We start from the raw sequence: 15,831 nt of genomic DNA on the forward strand, positions 1-15,831 counted from the left end.
TGGCATTTTTACTTTTTGAAATATGGCAACCCTACCCGAATGTGTTGTATGTGCCTTTGTTTGGTGCACAGTTGGTAGATACAAGAAGCTTCATCTAGAAATGACACATGGGTGTAGGTGTCAGGGCAGGAGTCAGGCGCAGGCCAGTAAGCAAGAAGCTGACTTCCCAGTAAGTCTTGCCCCTATCAGTTGCCAAGAATGATGGCAGGTTCCCACCTTCAATCCCTCTAAGGCTCATTCTCTGGGGGTTGTTTCCCAAGCAGTTTCAAACTGCATATGGGCATCTCTAATCTCTGTTCTGCTCTATCCATCACTCTTTGTGTCCTTAGAGACAAGGGTAGAGGGGAGCTTGTCACATTAGGAGAGGCAGGCTCCCTGTATTCTTCTTCCTGTATTGTCCCGTCTCCTCTGCTTCTGCTTCGGAGTCTGAATTGCTCCCTAGCACAGGTTCTTTCTGCTCACTAAACCCTGTTGCCTCTGCCTCATCTGGTACCCCCCCCCTTTCTCCTTCTGATCTCTCCCCTTTGTCCCACCACTAGTCTCCGGACTCTGAGCCTTCCTCCTCTGAGGTTTCCCTTGGGGATTCTCTGACTGCTGCCTCTCACCACTCCTCATCACCTAGCCAATCCCTGACAGTAGAAGAAGGGACAATATATTTTATACTCTGCTCGAACCTTGCCTCTGTGCTGTGAATTTGAAGCCGGGAATTGTATTTAACACTGGAGGACCCTGTTTTGCATTTACACAATTGTAAACTCCCTTGTAGTTGAAACATTATTCCAGCATCTGTGTCCTGGCTCCCACCCAAACCACGCAGACGGGGGCTCCTGAAAGTAAGAAAGAGATTTTTATTCAGGCAAGTGCTGGTACAGGTGCGACAGCTGACAAAGACCTCTGGAGTCACAATTCAAGAATTCAGGAGCAGGGAGAGAAGTTCAGAACTGGCCAGAAGCGACAAAGATGCAACAAGAAGTTTCCTGACCACCCTACTGAGAATTTAAAGATTTTCATGGCCCACTCAGTTGCTAGACACTCCTGCCTTGTGGGAATGTGGAGGTTGTATGCATGTGCTTTGTCAAGGTGGGTGGGTCTGCAAAGGTGGCATCTGGTTCTAGGCAATGATACTCCTGTTCAGCCTCAACTGCCTCTTGCTCAGCCTTGCATCTTAATCTGTTGAAAGCCCTCCCAGCCTCCAATGAGCAACTCTGCTTTGCAGGAAGTGCAGGGGGCAGAGTCAGCACCCCTGCTCCCTCCTCCAAGGCAGCTGAAGTCAGGGAGGAGGGGAGATTCCCTCACTCCAACCCAGGTTCCTACAATGCAGTCCTCCCTTCTCTTCCTCCTGAATCAGAACCTGCCAACCTAAGCCTGATTTCAAGAGCACTGAAGGGCTCATGACAGTCAATAATAATAATAATAATAATAATAATAATAATAATAATAATAATTTATTATTTATACCCCGCCCATCTGGCTGGGTTTCCCCAGCCACTCTGGGCGGCTTCCAAAAGAATATTAAAATACTGTGATACATCAAACATTAAAAGCTTCCCTAAACAGGGCTGCCTTCAGATGTCTTCTAAAAGTCTGGTAGTTGTTGTTCTCTTTGACATCTGGTGGGAGGGCGTTCCACAGGGAGGGCACCACTACCGAGAAGGCCCTCTAACAGAACTAAACAGTCTAAACAGAACTGATGTCGATCATCAGATCCGAAGTCGAATCTCCTTGCACCACTGGGATGGGAACCAGAGAATTGGTGACATGAAAGCTCAGCTTTTCAAATTTAGGCTAAAATAATTAAATATTCTTTTGTGAACTTCAGCTTACCTAAAGTGAGTAAGTGAAAGCATGTGAGGGTAAAGAAAACGTTAAGCTCTCACAAAGGATTTAATTGCTTCCACTTGCAGGAGGTGCTGTTTTCCTATGTTTAATTTTGCATTGTGTTAGGAAAGGCGCATTCTTCCCTCATCCCGGCAATCTTAAAAGCCTTAAATTCCATTTGACTTGATCAGTCGTCTTTTTAAGCCGCCTCCTCCTCTTCTCTGCTCCTATTTTCCTTCCAGTTCTGGGCTGCTTTAATTGCTTCCATATGGTTGAGTCTTGTGATTAGCATCAAGCTTCCCGTGCCCAACAGAGTCCCTCAACGCTGCTCAGTCAAACATTCATACCTATTGAAGAAAATGCTCAGTAATAAAGATATCATCACAAGGATACCCTTAAAAAAAAGGGAAGCAATCTTTTTCCATGGCTGTGACCTGATAAGTGGGGCTGACTGAGAAATTCGGCAGCCTCTATTTGGTTCACTCTCCCCCCTGCCCATTTCCCCCCACTTCGCTTCATGGTCCCTTTAATCTTCAGTGCAGAATGAAAGGTGTGAAGTTATAAATCCGTTTATAGCTGTTGCTCACTTTCCAAGCTTAGCAGAGTTTGACATTGTAATAAACACTGGTCTTCTGTGGAAAGGTGGGACAGAGTACTTTGATAAAAAAAATTTTTTTTACATAGTCTCAACTTCTTCTATTATAAATTCTAAGGCAGACGTTTTATTCCTTTCAGACTGGTTGTATGTGTGGGGTTCATTCTCTCTCTCTTTCTCTCTCATACAGCTTTGTGGCTGGTTGATTTATTGTTCTGCTTCCTGAATTTCAATGCAGTCATTTCTGGTGACTGCCATGAATATATATTAACAATAATACTATACCCTAGTCAACTGAACTTCCTCCTTCTATTGAATCCTATCAGCATACTTTCCAGTATCTGACAAAGGGAAATAGGTATATATGTTTAAGATTAAGTGAACAAGTGGTTTGTATAATGGCAGGAAGCAACCAAATGAGTTAACCCCTTCCACAGGGTCAAGTAACTGGGCCTGTCAAAGACTTGGTGAGGTATTAACTTGTAAACAAGCTTCTTTTATTCACACACAACCCAATATCACATTGACATTTAGCTATCAACCTAAAACAGTGACTAAATGAAGATTGTGGTCCACTGGGTGGTTCTTAGCTGGCCACCTATTGATTGCTGGTTGCTGAGATGTCTGAGGGAGGACCATAGCTCAGTGGCAGAACATCTGTTTTGTAGGCAGAAGGTCCCAGGTTCAGTCCCCCAATTAAGGCTGAGAATATATCCTGCCTGAAACCCTGGAGAGCTGCTGTCTGTGTAGACGATACTGAGCTAGATAGACCAGTGGGTCTGACTCAGTATAAAGCAACTCCATTGAAGACTCTTTTGAAACTTCACAGGGGGCAGTGATGGCCACCAACTTAGATGGTTTTAAAATTTGATTTGACAAATTGATGGAGGAGAGGTTTGTCAATGGCTCCTAGCCATGATGGCTATGTTCTACCTCCACAGTTGGAGGCAGCAATGCTTCTGAATATTAGTTGCTGGAAACCACAGGAAAGGAGGGTACTCTTGTGTTGACATCCAGCTTGCTGGTCTCCCGCAGACATCTGGCTGGCCATTGTGAGAACAAGGATGCTGGGCTGGATGGGTCATTGGCATGATCCAGCAGGCTGTTCTTATGCTCTTAGAGTTACTCAAGTGGAAGTAGAGGAAGCAGTACTGAGAGAGAGAAATGGAAGCTTTGCTGCAGAACCACCGTGAACTTTTAAGAGCATTTGCAGTTTTAATCCTTGGCATTCTGTAGCTTCTAGTCTAATGCTTTTCTTAAAACATAGCCAAATTCAATAAAGTCAAAACCACACCACTTAAGTTTCAGAGCTCTCATAACAGACAACAGAGAAAATAATATTCTAAGAAGCACAACAATGAGGTCATTCCACTCCCAAGACTTTCTGTATCCCTTCTCATGATTCAGCACATTTCTCTGCTGATAAGTGTTTGTGGGACCACAATAAACTTGGACCGTGAAACCAAATTGTTATGGCAAGATGGCTACTTTTTTGTGAGCCAAAGTGTGATGGAATTAAAACTCATGATTCTACTAGTTTTTGTTTCTAACCAGGTTAAACTGTTTTCCATATTAAAAAAAACAAGTCCACTATGATGTTGTCTTCTAGTGAGATGCCCACTATGCAGGGTTCAGACTCAGTTGCTCAGCTACTCAGTATTTTTTATCACCAAAATAGGTGATAAAACATATTTCAAACCTCTCTTGGGAGGTTGTGGACTCTCCTTCCTTGGAGGCTTTTAAACAAAAGTTGGATGGCTATCTGTCATGGATGCTTTAGCTGAGATTCCTGCATTGCAGGAGGTTGACTAGATGACCCTTAGGGTCCCTTCCAACTCTACAATTATATGATTCTATATGGAGGTGCCACAGTACTGATGTCTTCAACTCAGATTTGGTTTATGACAGGAATGGGAACCTCTGGCCTGCGGGCCAAATCTGGCTTGCCACAAGTCTCAATTTGGCCATGAAGTGGTTTTCCTCACACCCACCTGCCCCACACCTAATGTCAGATGTGAAGCAGGTAGAGATGTGGCTGGATCAGCTACATGACTCAGTTCTCCACGGGGAACTCAGTTGCACAGCTAATCCCTCCAGAAGTCAGACTAGAAGTCTCTACCACCTGATAGATGGTGACTTCAAAACTGCTTATAAGTGGCACTTCAAAGCACTGTGCAGGGTTCCTTGCAATCCCTGTATGGTGCTTGGAAGTCCTGACGATTATCTCCTGACCCCTCTCACACATCATATTTAGCCTGCAAGGGGTAAAATAATCAGAATAAATTCCCCACCCCTAGTTTATGATACCTTTCATCCTTCAGTAATTACAATCTTGCAATCAATCAATCAATCAATCAATCAATCAAGACCAAAGAGGTTGTTTCTCAGAAAGGATCTTGCAAACATATCTGGAAGTTAAATGGAGTGGATATATCAAGTACATTTTTTGCAGATAGGAAGCTGGACACAACATCTTAAAAAGCAGGAAGTGGCAAAAACAGAATAGAGTTTTGTTTTTGTTTTACATTTCTATAGAACGAGGGATGTACTAGCATTGGAACTGTACAATCGCAAACTTATTCCTCAACTTCTACATGGGCTCCAGGTGTGGATCTCTGAGAATTTACACCCTTAGGACGTTATTCAGAATGAAGTCACACAATCATGGTTGTTACTTGTCCCACTGATTTATGTAGAGCTATGTTGATCATAACAACAATACAAATAGTGGCATTTGACTAAAAATGATATTTAGTAAGCCTTGCTGCCCTCTTAGAGTAGCCTTTGAGGAAATGAACACTCTTGGAAGGGGTTTGTTTCATCTCTTAGTTCAGGCTTTTCTGAATGAAGTTCTGAGATAGCTTTTACCAAAAGCTTTTGAAAAGATATTGTCTGATATATCCCTTGGACAGAGCAACTGTATCAGTTTCTAAAATAGCACCATTGTGTGAGAATTTCCCTTACATTCCTGTTGTACTACCTTGTTATTTTAAGAATTTGCAGAAACAGAGAGACATGATAGCTTTTACTAAAGCCCAGTTAAATCTGATGCTCTCAGCTGTCTTAAGAAAGGTTCAGAAATATCCCATATTCTGAACGTACCTGTTCTTGTGGTTTAAACTGAGTTGAAGACCTCATACATGTGATTATATATTGATTGTTGTCTGTTCCGAGAAAACATTACTTGGGACAAATTTTGGTGAGAGATGTGGAGAGGTCTGACCATGCATCTGTAATTTATTTACTGGGTGGACAGGGTAAATATGCAACAGTGAAGACTGCACATTTTCTATCTGTAGTAACTGATAGGAGGAGAAAATGCTGAGGAGAAAAAGTGAGAATGTTGTGTCTTGTCAGGGAAATTTCACACATTAAGTACCATATTTTTTGCACCATAATACTCACTTTTTTCCTCCTAGAAAGTAAGGGGAAATGTCTGTGCGTGTTATGGAAGGAATGCCTACGGGTGGCGGGGGGGATCTGCTGCAGTCGTGAGCAGAGGATCCATGGTTCCCCTTCTTTCCCTCCTCCGTGACTCGCTTTGAAACAGCAAAGCGGGAGAAGAGCCGCTGAGTGGGGAGAGAGAGGGACAGAGAGCCTGCTTCTTTAAAGGAGCAAAGCGGGAGAGGAGAGGAGCCGCTTACTTCTGTCCAGTTGGTTCCAGTTGGTTCCCCGCTAAGCCAGGGATGAGCGGGCAGGAGGGAGAAAAGCAGAGCCTGCTTGCTTTAAAGGAGCAAAGCGGGAGAGGAGAGGAGCCTTCTCCCCTTATACCCCTCTTCTTCATTATTAGCAGCATCCTTCTCCACCCACCCCACGCGTGCTCCTTGTCCCTTGAGTGCTTTTCCTTCCCTCCCCACTTAAAACGTGGTTACAAAGCACGGATCCACATGGATCCTTAGGATTTTTGCACTGGGTCACCCCAAATTCACCATCAGATCACATAGCATGTCCATGGCTACATCTTGCACCAAAAAAATCAGGCACCCACTGTTGCCTGGGTCCGCAGTGGTGCAAAAACGTGGTTACAAAGCATGGATCCACATGGATCCTCAGGATTTTTGCATTGGGCTACTCCAAACTCACTGTCAGATCACATGTCTGTGGCCACAGCATGAACCACAAAAATCATACATCCACTGTTTCGTTTAGAATATTTTTTTTCTTGTTTTCCTCCTCTAAAAACTACGTGCGTGTTATGGTCGGGTGCGTGTTATAGAGCGAAAAATACGGTATTTATATGTTATATAATTTTATTAAGATTTGCATACATTCATTTCATTTTAACATTTGTTAAAGGAGGAACAACAATTTTCAAGGGGGCATGTTGTCATCTGCTAGGGAAATTTAATTTATATTACCCTATTAAATGTTTGGCTGATGACTAGATTTAAGAAACCTGAATCTGATCTACTTGATTGACATAACTTGGACAGCTCTGACATCACACCATTGGAAAAAACCTAAATTTTACTCAGAGTAAGCCTATTGAAATGAATGGACCTAAGATAGTCATGTTCATTAACTTCTTTGAGACTACTCTGTGTCTCAAATACTACCCAATTTATGGTTATTTGTTAGCGGCTCTATAACATTTCTGAGTTGGTCTGTAATGCTTCTGGCCTAGTTTGTGGTTCATTTGCAACTTAGGCTAAGCATCCTTCAGAGCCAGTTGAACAGACATAGCTGGTGGACCTTCAGGAAAGGCCTGAGAATATTGGGTAGAAGGGGGAATGTGGGGGGGGGCATGGATGGAGGCTGCTCGTGCAAATTGTACTCAGCTGTGGGTCAGCTGGAAGCTGGAGACATGTTTTGCTCTGTGCTGGATCCCAGGCTGTGACTTGGGAACTTCTCTGGAAATGTAAGGGAGAAGCAAAATCTTTTGATACTTTGAGCACTTCCACCATATGCTCAGGTTGTATATAGGTAAAGGTAAAGGTAAAGGGACCCCTGACAGTTAAGTCCAGTCGCGGACGACTCTGGGGTTGTGGCGCTCATCTTGCTTTACTGGCCAAGGGAGCCGGCATTTGTCCGCAGACAGCTTCAGGGTCATGTGGCCAGCATGACTAAGCTGCTTCTGGCGAACCAGAGCAGCACACGGAAACACTGTTTACCTTCCTGCCAGAGCAGTACCTATTTATCTATTTGCACTTTGACGTTCTTTCAAACTGCTAGGTTGGCAGGAACAGGGACCGAACAATGGGAGCTCACCCCGTCATGGGGATTCGAACCGCCGACCTTCTGATCGGCAAGTCAAGTGGTATATAGGTGTGACTAAAACCATATATCCTACAGACACCACAGTCTCCACTCCTAGAGTCTCTCACTGCTCAGATATTGGGGTGGTACATAGCAGTATGTTAGGAATTATTTCTGGAAGTAGTAAGAATAGGACCAGTTCACATTCTAGTTAGTTGTGAACTATTTATCTCAGCAGAAGAGGATTGTATTTTATCACTCCATAGGAACATGGACAACACACTGTGAGAACTACCTCTGGATTGTATCTTGCACATGTTAAAAGATGCTCTAATGGGGCATAGATGCATACATAGTGTTCCTGCATCACACACACAGCTGATCACCTGTTTGAGCGAGGGGGGAACTGAATCCAGGCACTTTCATTCCATTCTCTCCTCTCAACAGGTGATCAGTGCTGCCACAGATAAAATGGCCATATGTTCTGTGGAACAGATCCTTGCATGCAAAAGTATGAACACAAACCACTTCTGCACATGAGAATCGCTGGATTGCAGCCAGAATGTTTAAGGCAGAGGATGTGAGTTTTACATTTAAGGTACTCCTTTGAGTAAAATAAAAGCATAGCTCATGGAAATAACACAGTGTAAACAATATTGTATACCCTGTTACTGAACAAGATGGAAGGGCAAAGTATTTTAACATGCATGAATGTTAACAGAAATAAAGTTACCTTAGCTATTGTTAAAAAATATTTGCCTCAAGTCCTTTTGCTGGCTCTTTAAAAACCTGTTTTATGTTTGCACAATATTAATGGATTATCTGGAACATCTCTTACTTATAAAACAGAGAAATCATAATTTGCTATTGCATAGCTACCTGTAGGGTGACAAATTTCTGAGTAAATCCTGTTCAGGGAATCTATCGATTATGAATAGTAGGTGGGCATCTTACCTAGCAACCTAATAAAAAAGTGGTGGGTTATTTATACTGTGAACATGTTTTTTGATTTTTATATCAAACATTCAAAAAAAGAAAGAAAGAAGAAGTATTAGATCCTGATCACTACTGCCCTTAGCACATAGTGCTGAGGTTTACATGACCATCTTGCATTGGACGGATTCCCCCTCCACAACATCCACTGTGTTCACATGAACAGGGCCTATGGATAGGACCTGAACTGTTCCAGCTGAGGTTGATGTGAGTTGTAGTCTAAAACATCTGGAGGGAACCAGGTTGGCAAAGGCTGTGTAATGTAAAATCAATATGGAAAGCCAGAGTCGAGAACTGAAGACCTGGACTTTGGTTTCTGTTTACTGGAAAAGTGCAACAGTATAAACTCTGAAAAATTGGGGCAAATGGGCTGCATCCAAGAAGTATCAAACAACAACATTACCATTTTGCTTGTCAAGTACAGTTAAAATGATATGCTCTAAAGGGGAATAGCATCCAAGATTGTCAGGATGAAAGAGAATATCTTTGCTCACTGTGTTGCACCATGCCATCTCATTTAATAAGACTTCTTTGTACACAAAGGGAGTATTTCAGAATGAAAAGTTCCTTTGCTACACTGAAGGCAAATTGTCAGCTTTTATGGCAAATTCATAAAACCAAATCTCCATTAGGTATGTTTGCCAAGGCAGTTTATGGTCCAAATGCACACATGCCACTGAGCACAGAGATTAGGGAAGATGAATAGTCACAATGAAGTTAATAAAATCACTCAGAAGGTGTACATTGCTATTCTGCTATTCTGTTCTACTGTATTATTATTCCTTTTCATCTCTTTGTTCAGTGTTTGTAAAATGTTGGGAGCAATTCAAGGATGGCTTACCCTGTCTTAAAGATACTTCAGCAGTAAAATAATCACTGAATTGGCCTTTAAAATGGCTAAGGATATGCACCTTAAGACGAAGCTTAAAATATTAATTTATTAGCACAGTTGGTCTGCCACATATGTGAGGGTTCAACTCTAGGAGTCCATGTGCAAAGGAAAAATCATGCAAAGTCAAGAACCCCCAGAACCAGTCCCTCCACAAGGCAGACGGCTGCTTACTGGGCGCTCCTGTGGCCTTCCCAGAGCAAAGTAAGCAAGGAACACCTGCTGGGGGCATGGGTGGGAAATAAAGAAATAAATAGAGAGCAGGGAATGGCGCCCCCCCTCTCCCGTTATTTACTTATTTATTTCCCACCCATGTAAGGTTGCGATCGTGTGTGCAAAGTGAGCATAGGTTGAAGCCCACTGCGCTATCTGACATTGGGTTTAATTATGATGCAACTATGGTGCATCTAGTTCCTCCTCTTTCATCTTGCTTATGGCATACCTAACACCCTGAGGAATCACATTGGGGGGGGGGCAGATTCAATTTTTGGAAGGCTCTGCCTTCATGCTGTCCTGTTTTGTATGATAAGCCTGTTAGTTTATGCATGCAACTTTCTGGGCCAATCTGGCATGTTTTTGCAAACAATGGTTGAGGCACTAAGCCTGTGCCTGGGCTCTAGCCTTCACAACAAGATAATTTTCAATCTGCAGGGCTCAGGGCCGGTCCTACCATTAGACAGAGGGAAGCAGCAGGTTCTGGGGGCACAGAGTGGTAGTGACATGCTGGAGTACAGAGCTGTGTGTGCCATTCAAACTATCTGTGCCTGCTTACCTCAGGTGTAGCAGAGGATGTCGTCCCATCACCAGTGTTGAAGCAAAATTCAACATATACTGTATACCTAATCAATCACAGCACCCTGAAGGTGAGGGCCTCCTGCAAATACCATCCTATCAGGAGGTCCATACAGTATAGTAATCAGGCCTTGGTGTTCAGCATTCGCTCCCATTAAATAGTAGATGGGGGCCAGCTGTGTTGTCTGTTTGTGCTTATTGAAGACTTCTCTCTTCCAACAAGGCTTTCAAGTAGAGTTCTTTCCAAGTCTGCATCTGTATTGGAATTGCTTTTAAGATGTTTCAAAGATGTTATTATATGTTTTCATTGCTTCCTCACGTGTGTTTGCTACCCTAGGCTCCTTTGGGAGGAAGGGTGGGATATTATTATTATTATTATTATTATTATTATTATTATTATTATTATCATCATCATCAAACTACAAGTCTAGTTGGCTTCTGTACAAGTAATTTTGCAGGGCGCCATCTTGTCCTTCACCTCAGGTAGCAAATACCTTGTTATATGGAAGAACATTCACTCCCCACTGCTTGTCCCTCACTCCTGCAGTCTAAAGGCACCTGATTCATGTGAGAACCAGACATTTTTGGCTCACCGTGACCACCTATCATTTGTTAATGAATATATTTTCCTGTTTCTTTCAGGGCCCACCTGGTCCAAAAGGCGAGAAGGTGAGTCTCAGCATGCTGTTGCCACTAACACAATAAGTGGAAGCCCTCCTGGTGTTAACTGGTGGCTATTGAAGCAGTATGATGTGAGATTATTTAAGAGAGCTGGGCTAGCACACAGATGCTGTGTTAAAACTATCATCTCATCTTTCCACTTTGCAGGGAGATCAAGGTGATCAGGGCCCTCGGGTAAGCATATTAACAAAAATGTTACACTTCCCCTTCCCTGACTAGGCAATTAGTCCTTAGTGCAAAACTAAACTGAACAGAGTGTCAAAGCTCATTTCGCTTTTCAGCTGCTTTTACCCCTGCATGTTGTAGATCTCCAGGAAGGCAATAGCCAAGAATGATTTCACGAACTATATAAGAAACATTTGACTAGAATTAGTTCATGCTGCACATTACTACTCACTAAAATTTGGAATTTCTGCTGTTAGGTGGCAATATATTTCAGAGTGGTTGTGATATGCTTAAAAAAGAAGAAGCAGTTTCACTAAACAAACCTTCCAGCTTCCACCTGTTTGTGTCAGATCTGCATGAGCTTCTAATAAAGCAACAGCAGGTGGATTTTAACAAATTAGAATTCTATGAGCAGGAAGCATGCATGTCCTTAGTACTTGCCCTTTTGAAATAGCAATTTGTTCCACACATCTAGAACATAATATATCAGGAACACTGTATTCAAAGGATTGGGTTTGTTTGTTTTAGACCTGAAACAGAGAAACAAAGAAGAAAATTCTGTCATGTTGAGAGCGCCAGTTGTTTCTCTTTACATCTGTGCACCGTAGTAAAAATAGAATAAACACCAGCTGGTACTGGGAAACAATTGTCAAAACAGCAAGAAGCTAGCTTTCCCAACAGCCATTACAGTGCTGGCTCCAAAGACTTTTGAGGGAGGGGGGCTTGGGCCCCCCTCTGGCTTCTTTATCTGGCTTCTTAGCACTGTAAGCAATGGTCATTCAGTTGTCCTCTCCCTCTTGACTCAGTTTTCACCATTGCCCAGAAGGAGAGGGCACATGGAAGCCATTGTTCGCTCTCCATGCTTTTGCTGCTGCTGACACACTTCCAGAGGCAGGTAAAGAGGCAGCAAGAGCAAGAAGGAAGAGGAATAGCAGGACCAGTCCTCTGTTGTAAGTGATAGAGCCTCTACTGGGAACTGGGCCTTAGCAGGACCCAACAATGGATGATTTCTTTTTTTAGGTAAAGGTAAAGGGACCCCTGACCATTAGGTCCAGTCTGGGGTTGCGGCGCTCATCTCGCTTTATTGGCTGAGGGAGCTGGCATACAGCTTCCGGGTCATGTGGCCAGCATGACTAAGCTGCTTCTGGTGAACCACAGCAGCACATGGAAACGCCGTCTACCTTCCCGCTGGAGTGGTACCTATTTATCTACTTGTACTTTGACGCGCTTTCGAACTGCTAGGTTGGCAGGATTTATTTTTTTAGTACTCCCTAAAAACCAGTGCCTCCTGCAAAGAACTAGGATAGACTCCTCTTTCCTGCTGTGCTAGTCTTTATTTATTGGGGGGGGGGGGTTAGCAAGATCAGACCAGGCCCCAGAATCCTGGCAAAGCCCACTGTTACTAGGGTGCCTATACAAGGTAGTTGGACCTGGGAAGCTGCTATTTTTCATTTCTCCCAAGGATCCGGAGCAAGGCTACACTGGGCACTCCAGGGCATTGTGAGAAATGTAAAATGGTCCATTCCCTCCCACCTGTGCCAGGGAAGCCTGCAACCAGGGAAACCCACTACTGCAGGAGAGGTCTCCACCAAACAGCACTTGGGCAAGTGCTCTTTCATCCTGGCAAACAGCCCTGGTGGGAAACCAGTCATCTGAAGTGATCCAGTCCATTCACCACTCTTGGGTGATAGGTTTGTACCACTTCCTTGCCATCTCATTTATCCGCATGTGAAGAGACACTGGCCTTGGGAATACACTAAGTATTGCTATTTTCTCAGGTCTGCATTTATTTTCTGTACAGAATTTCAATCATTATTAGCTAACGTTTTAATGCTGCACTTCAGTTGCATGCTAAAGAAAGTCAGAAAATGACTAGGGCGTGGCTATTCCATGTGATGGTGATTTCTAAGCCTTGGCCTTGTTTCACATGATGTAGGTTGCCAGAAGTTTCTCTGCCATTCTGGTAGTTATGATGGGATGCTTGGATAGATACCCTGATCATTTTTTCCCCTGCCTTCATCCTCCTTTCCTGCCAGGTGCAGGAGAAACGGGCCACATTCTTGCTGTGCTCGTAGCTAGAAAACTCTGGTGAGGGAAACTACTCTTTGGAAACCTTTATGGCTCTTCAAAATAGTATTATGGCTGTTTTGTACTTTTACAAAGGCACACACAGTATTACTAGGAGAAAACAAATTCATGTTAACTTTGAACCAAGTTATGAAACATAAGAGAAAAGAAGAGACAGACAGCAGGTTGTGATTATGCTCAGAAGCCTAATTGTTTTATACCATTGAAAACTATTACTAAGGCATTCCTCTCCTTTTCAGAGACTTGCTATTGCTGCTGTCTGTCACTAAGGTTCAATCCCCACAGTGTATGAAAATATAGCTAAAGCCTCTTTTTGATGCGTGAATAACTTTAATTAGCTCTCAAATTCCAGTAATGGGTCTGCTCTCAGTCGTTTTTTTAAAAAAAATCATTCTATTCAAATGTGTATGGTGTGGAGGGAAAGCACATGAAAATATATTTGGCACCACATTCAAAAGAAGTGAACATTTATACTAGACTAGACTAGAATTTTTTTTAAGTCTTTTAATATCTGATTTGATAGACGTTACAGTAGGTTTTCAAAACCAAGATACCTCCACATAAAAACATAGGAAGCTCTTTTATCCTCTGTCAAACCATTGGCCCATCTAGGTCTATGCTGACTATCAGTGGCGCTCCAGCCCTATCTAGAGATGCTGTGGATGATGATGATTGAAATTTCTGTACCATCCTTCACCTGAGGATCACAGGGTGATTTACAGTATAAAAACACAAAATACATAACATAGTAGCAAACAAAACAATAATACCCACACACAGCTTAAAAGGCTATAGATTGTTTAATTAGCCAAAGGCCTGGGAGAAGAATAATGTTTTTGTCTGGTGCCTAAAGATATGTAACGAAGGTACCAGGTGAGCCTCCCCAGGGAGAGCATTCCACAAGTGGGGAGCCACTGCAGAAAAGGCTTGTGTTGTCATCTTCCAGACCTCTTGTGGAGGGGGCACATGAAGAAGGACCTCAGATGTTGATCACAGGGTCCAGGTTGGTTCATATGGGGAAAGGTATTGCGGTCCTGAGACAGTTAAAGTTTTATAGGTCAAAACCAGCACTTTGAATTGGGCCAGGATACTGATTGGCAGCCAGTGCAGTTGAGCCAGAATTGACATTATATGCTCATAGCATACATTCATTCTTATTACACACATTCTGATTTTACAGACCAGTGGTGCAGCATTTACCCAAATTTGAAAAAGCCATTAGAGAATTATTGGCATCTTTGTAGTATTTCCTTTGTTTACAAATATACAGGCTGAACCTAGGTGGAGGCACAACTTAAACACTCCACAGATTGGCATAGGCAGCTTCAACCAGTTCAGATTTCTGTGGAGAAAGACAATACTCAAAACTAAGTTTTCTGTCCCTGTTCACAATTTGGCTCAAACTTCAGTCGTGTCCTTTTATTTTCTTAACATGTAATGCTAAAGCCAAACCATGAGGAAAGAGTGAGAATTGAGGTTGATGCCCTCCTACCTAGGGTTGCCATACGTCCAGAATTTCCTGGACATAGCCAGTATTTAGCCTTCGTAAACTGTGTCTTGGCAGAAATTGCTGAAATGTCTGGGGAAATCCGGATGTATGGCAGCCCATGTTGGTAGTGTAGATTTTGGCGGATTTCATAAAAAATAGCTCAAAAACTCAACTTTTGTTTCTGGATTTTCACTTTTTGAAATATTGCTGCTTTTCTACATGGGGCTAATCCATGGTTTGGCTTAGCATTAGGTCTGAACATATGGTTTATCAGGGGAAGACAATAGCAGCAGAACAACTGGGTAGGAGCAACTGGGTAGGGAGCCCACATGCTTGCATATTCACAAGATGTTATAGTTTGCCATGATGGTTGAATCAGAACACTGTAGGACACTTAAGTTTTTCTAATATGTATTTAACATAAAGAACAATCACCATCTTGATTTTTAAATCATTAGAGAACAGACTGGGGAAATAAGTGGAGGACATAGCAAATTAATCTAGTCCTCAACCAAGAATAAGGAGGCAAAAAATTTTGGTAAAACAACAGGGGGCAAAGGCATAGCCCTATTTGTTATCTGTGAAATGTTGGCTGGTATATCCAACAACAGTACTAAAGATTTTACTGATCTAACAGCTCAGACCTTAATATCTTACTTGGAAGTGTGCCCATTGATTTTGTCTGGCTGGACTCCAAATGTCTAGCAGCCCAACACTCATGGGAAAGCTTCCTTCTTCACCTTGTAGTAGAACTTTGCACGAGGAAAATAAAACCTTATACAGGGATTTTGTTCCAAATGTGAAGATCAAAAGTAGCACATTTTCTTTCAATGCATTCATTTCTTACTCTAGGATTTGTACGTCCTTGCCTGAAACTGCAAGGAGTAATTTCCTTTCCACTTGCAGCCCCTTGGATCCTGGCCAACATGTTTTAGGCTGAACATTATTATGTCTTTGGAATTTCATAACGGCCATATATAGTCATGATGAAGCATTTATGAACTCAGGATTTCTGGATAGGGTCCTACACATTTGATGTTATATGGCAGGAAAGGAATGTGGTTTTGAAAATAGTTTACAGAGCCAGAACAGTTTTCAGGGATTTTCTTTTTAGCAGTTTGATCT

The 15,831-nt window shown here is 42.6% G+C and overlaps 1 protein-coding gene across 1 annotated transcript in view; it reads left to right on the forward strand.

Annotated features, from left to right (window-relative positions):
• Positions 1–15,831, forward strand: part of COL25A1 (collagen type XXV alpha 1 chain) — a 315,978-nt gene that overhangs the window by 179,582 nt on the left and 120,565 nt on the right. Inside the window, exons 8-9 of the mRNA XM_081020440.1 lie at positions 10,926–10,952; positions 11,112–11,138. Coding sequence (XP_080876566.1) covers positions 10,926–10,952; positions 11,112–11,138 — 54 coding nt within the window. The remainder of the gene's footprint in view (positions 1–10,925; positions 10,953–11,111; positions 11,139–15,831) is intronic.

The sequence above is a fragment of the Podarcis pityusensis genome (assembly GCF_964106645.2).
Source record: "Podarcis pityusensis genome assembly, chromosome: 9".
NCBI lineage: Eukaryota > Metazoa > Chordata > Lepidosauria > Squamata > Lacertidae > Podarcis > Podarcis pityusensis.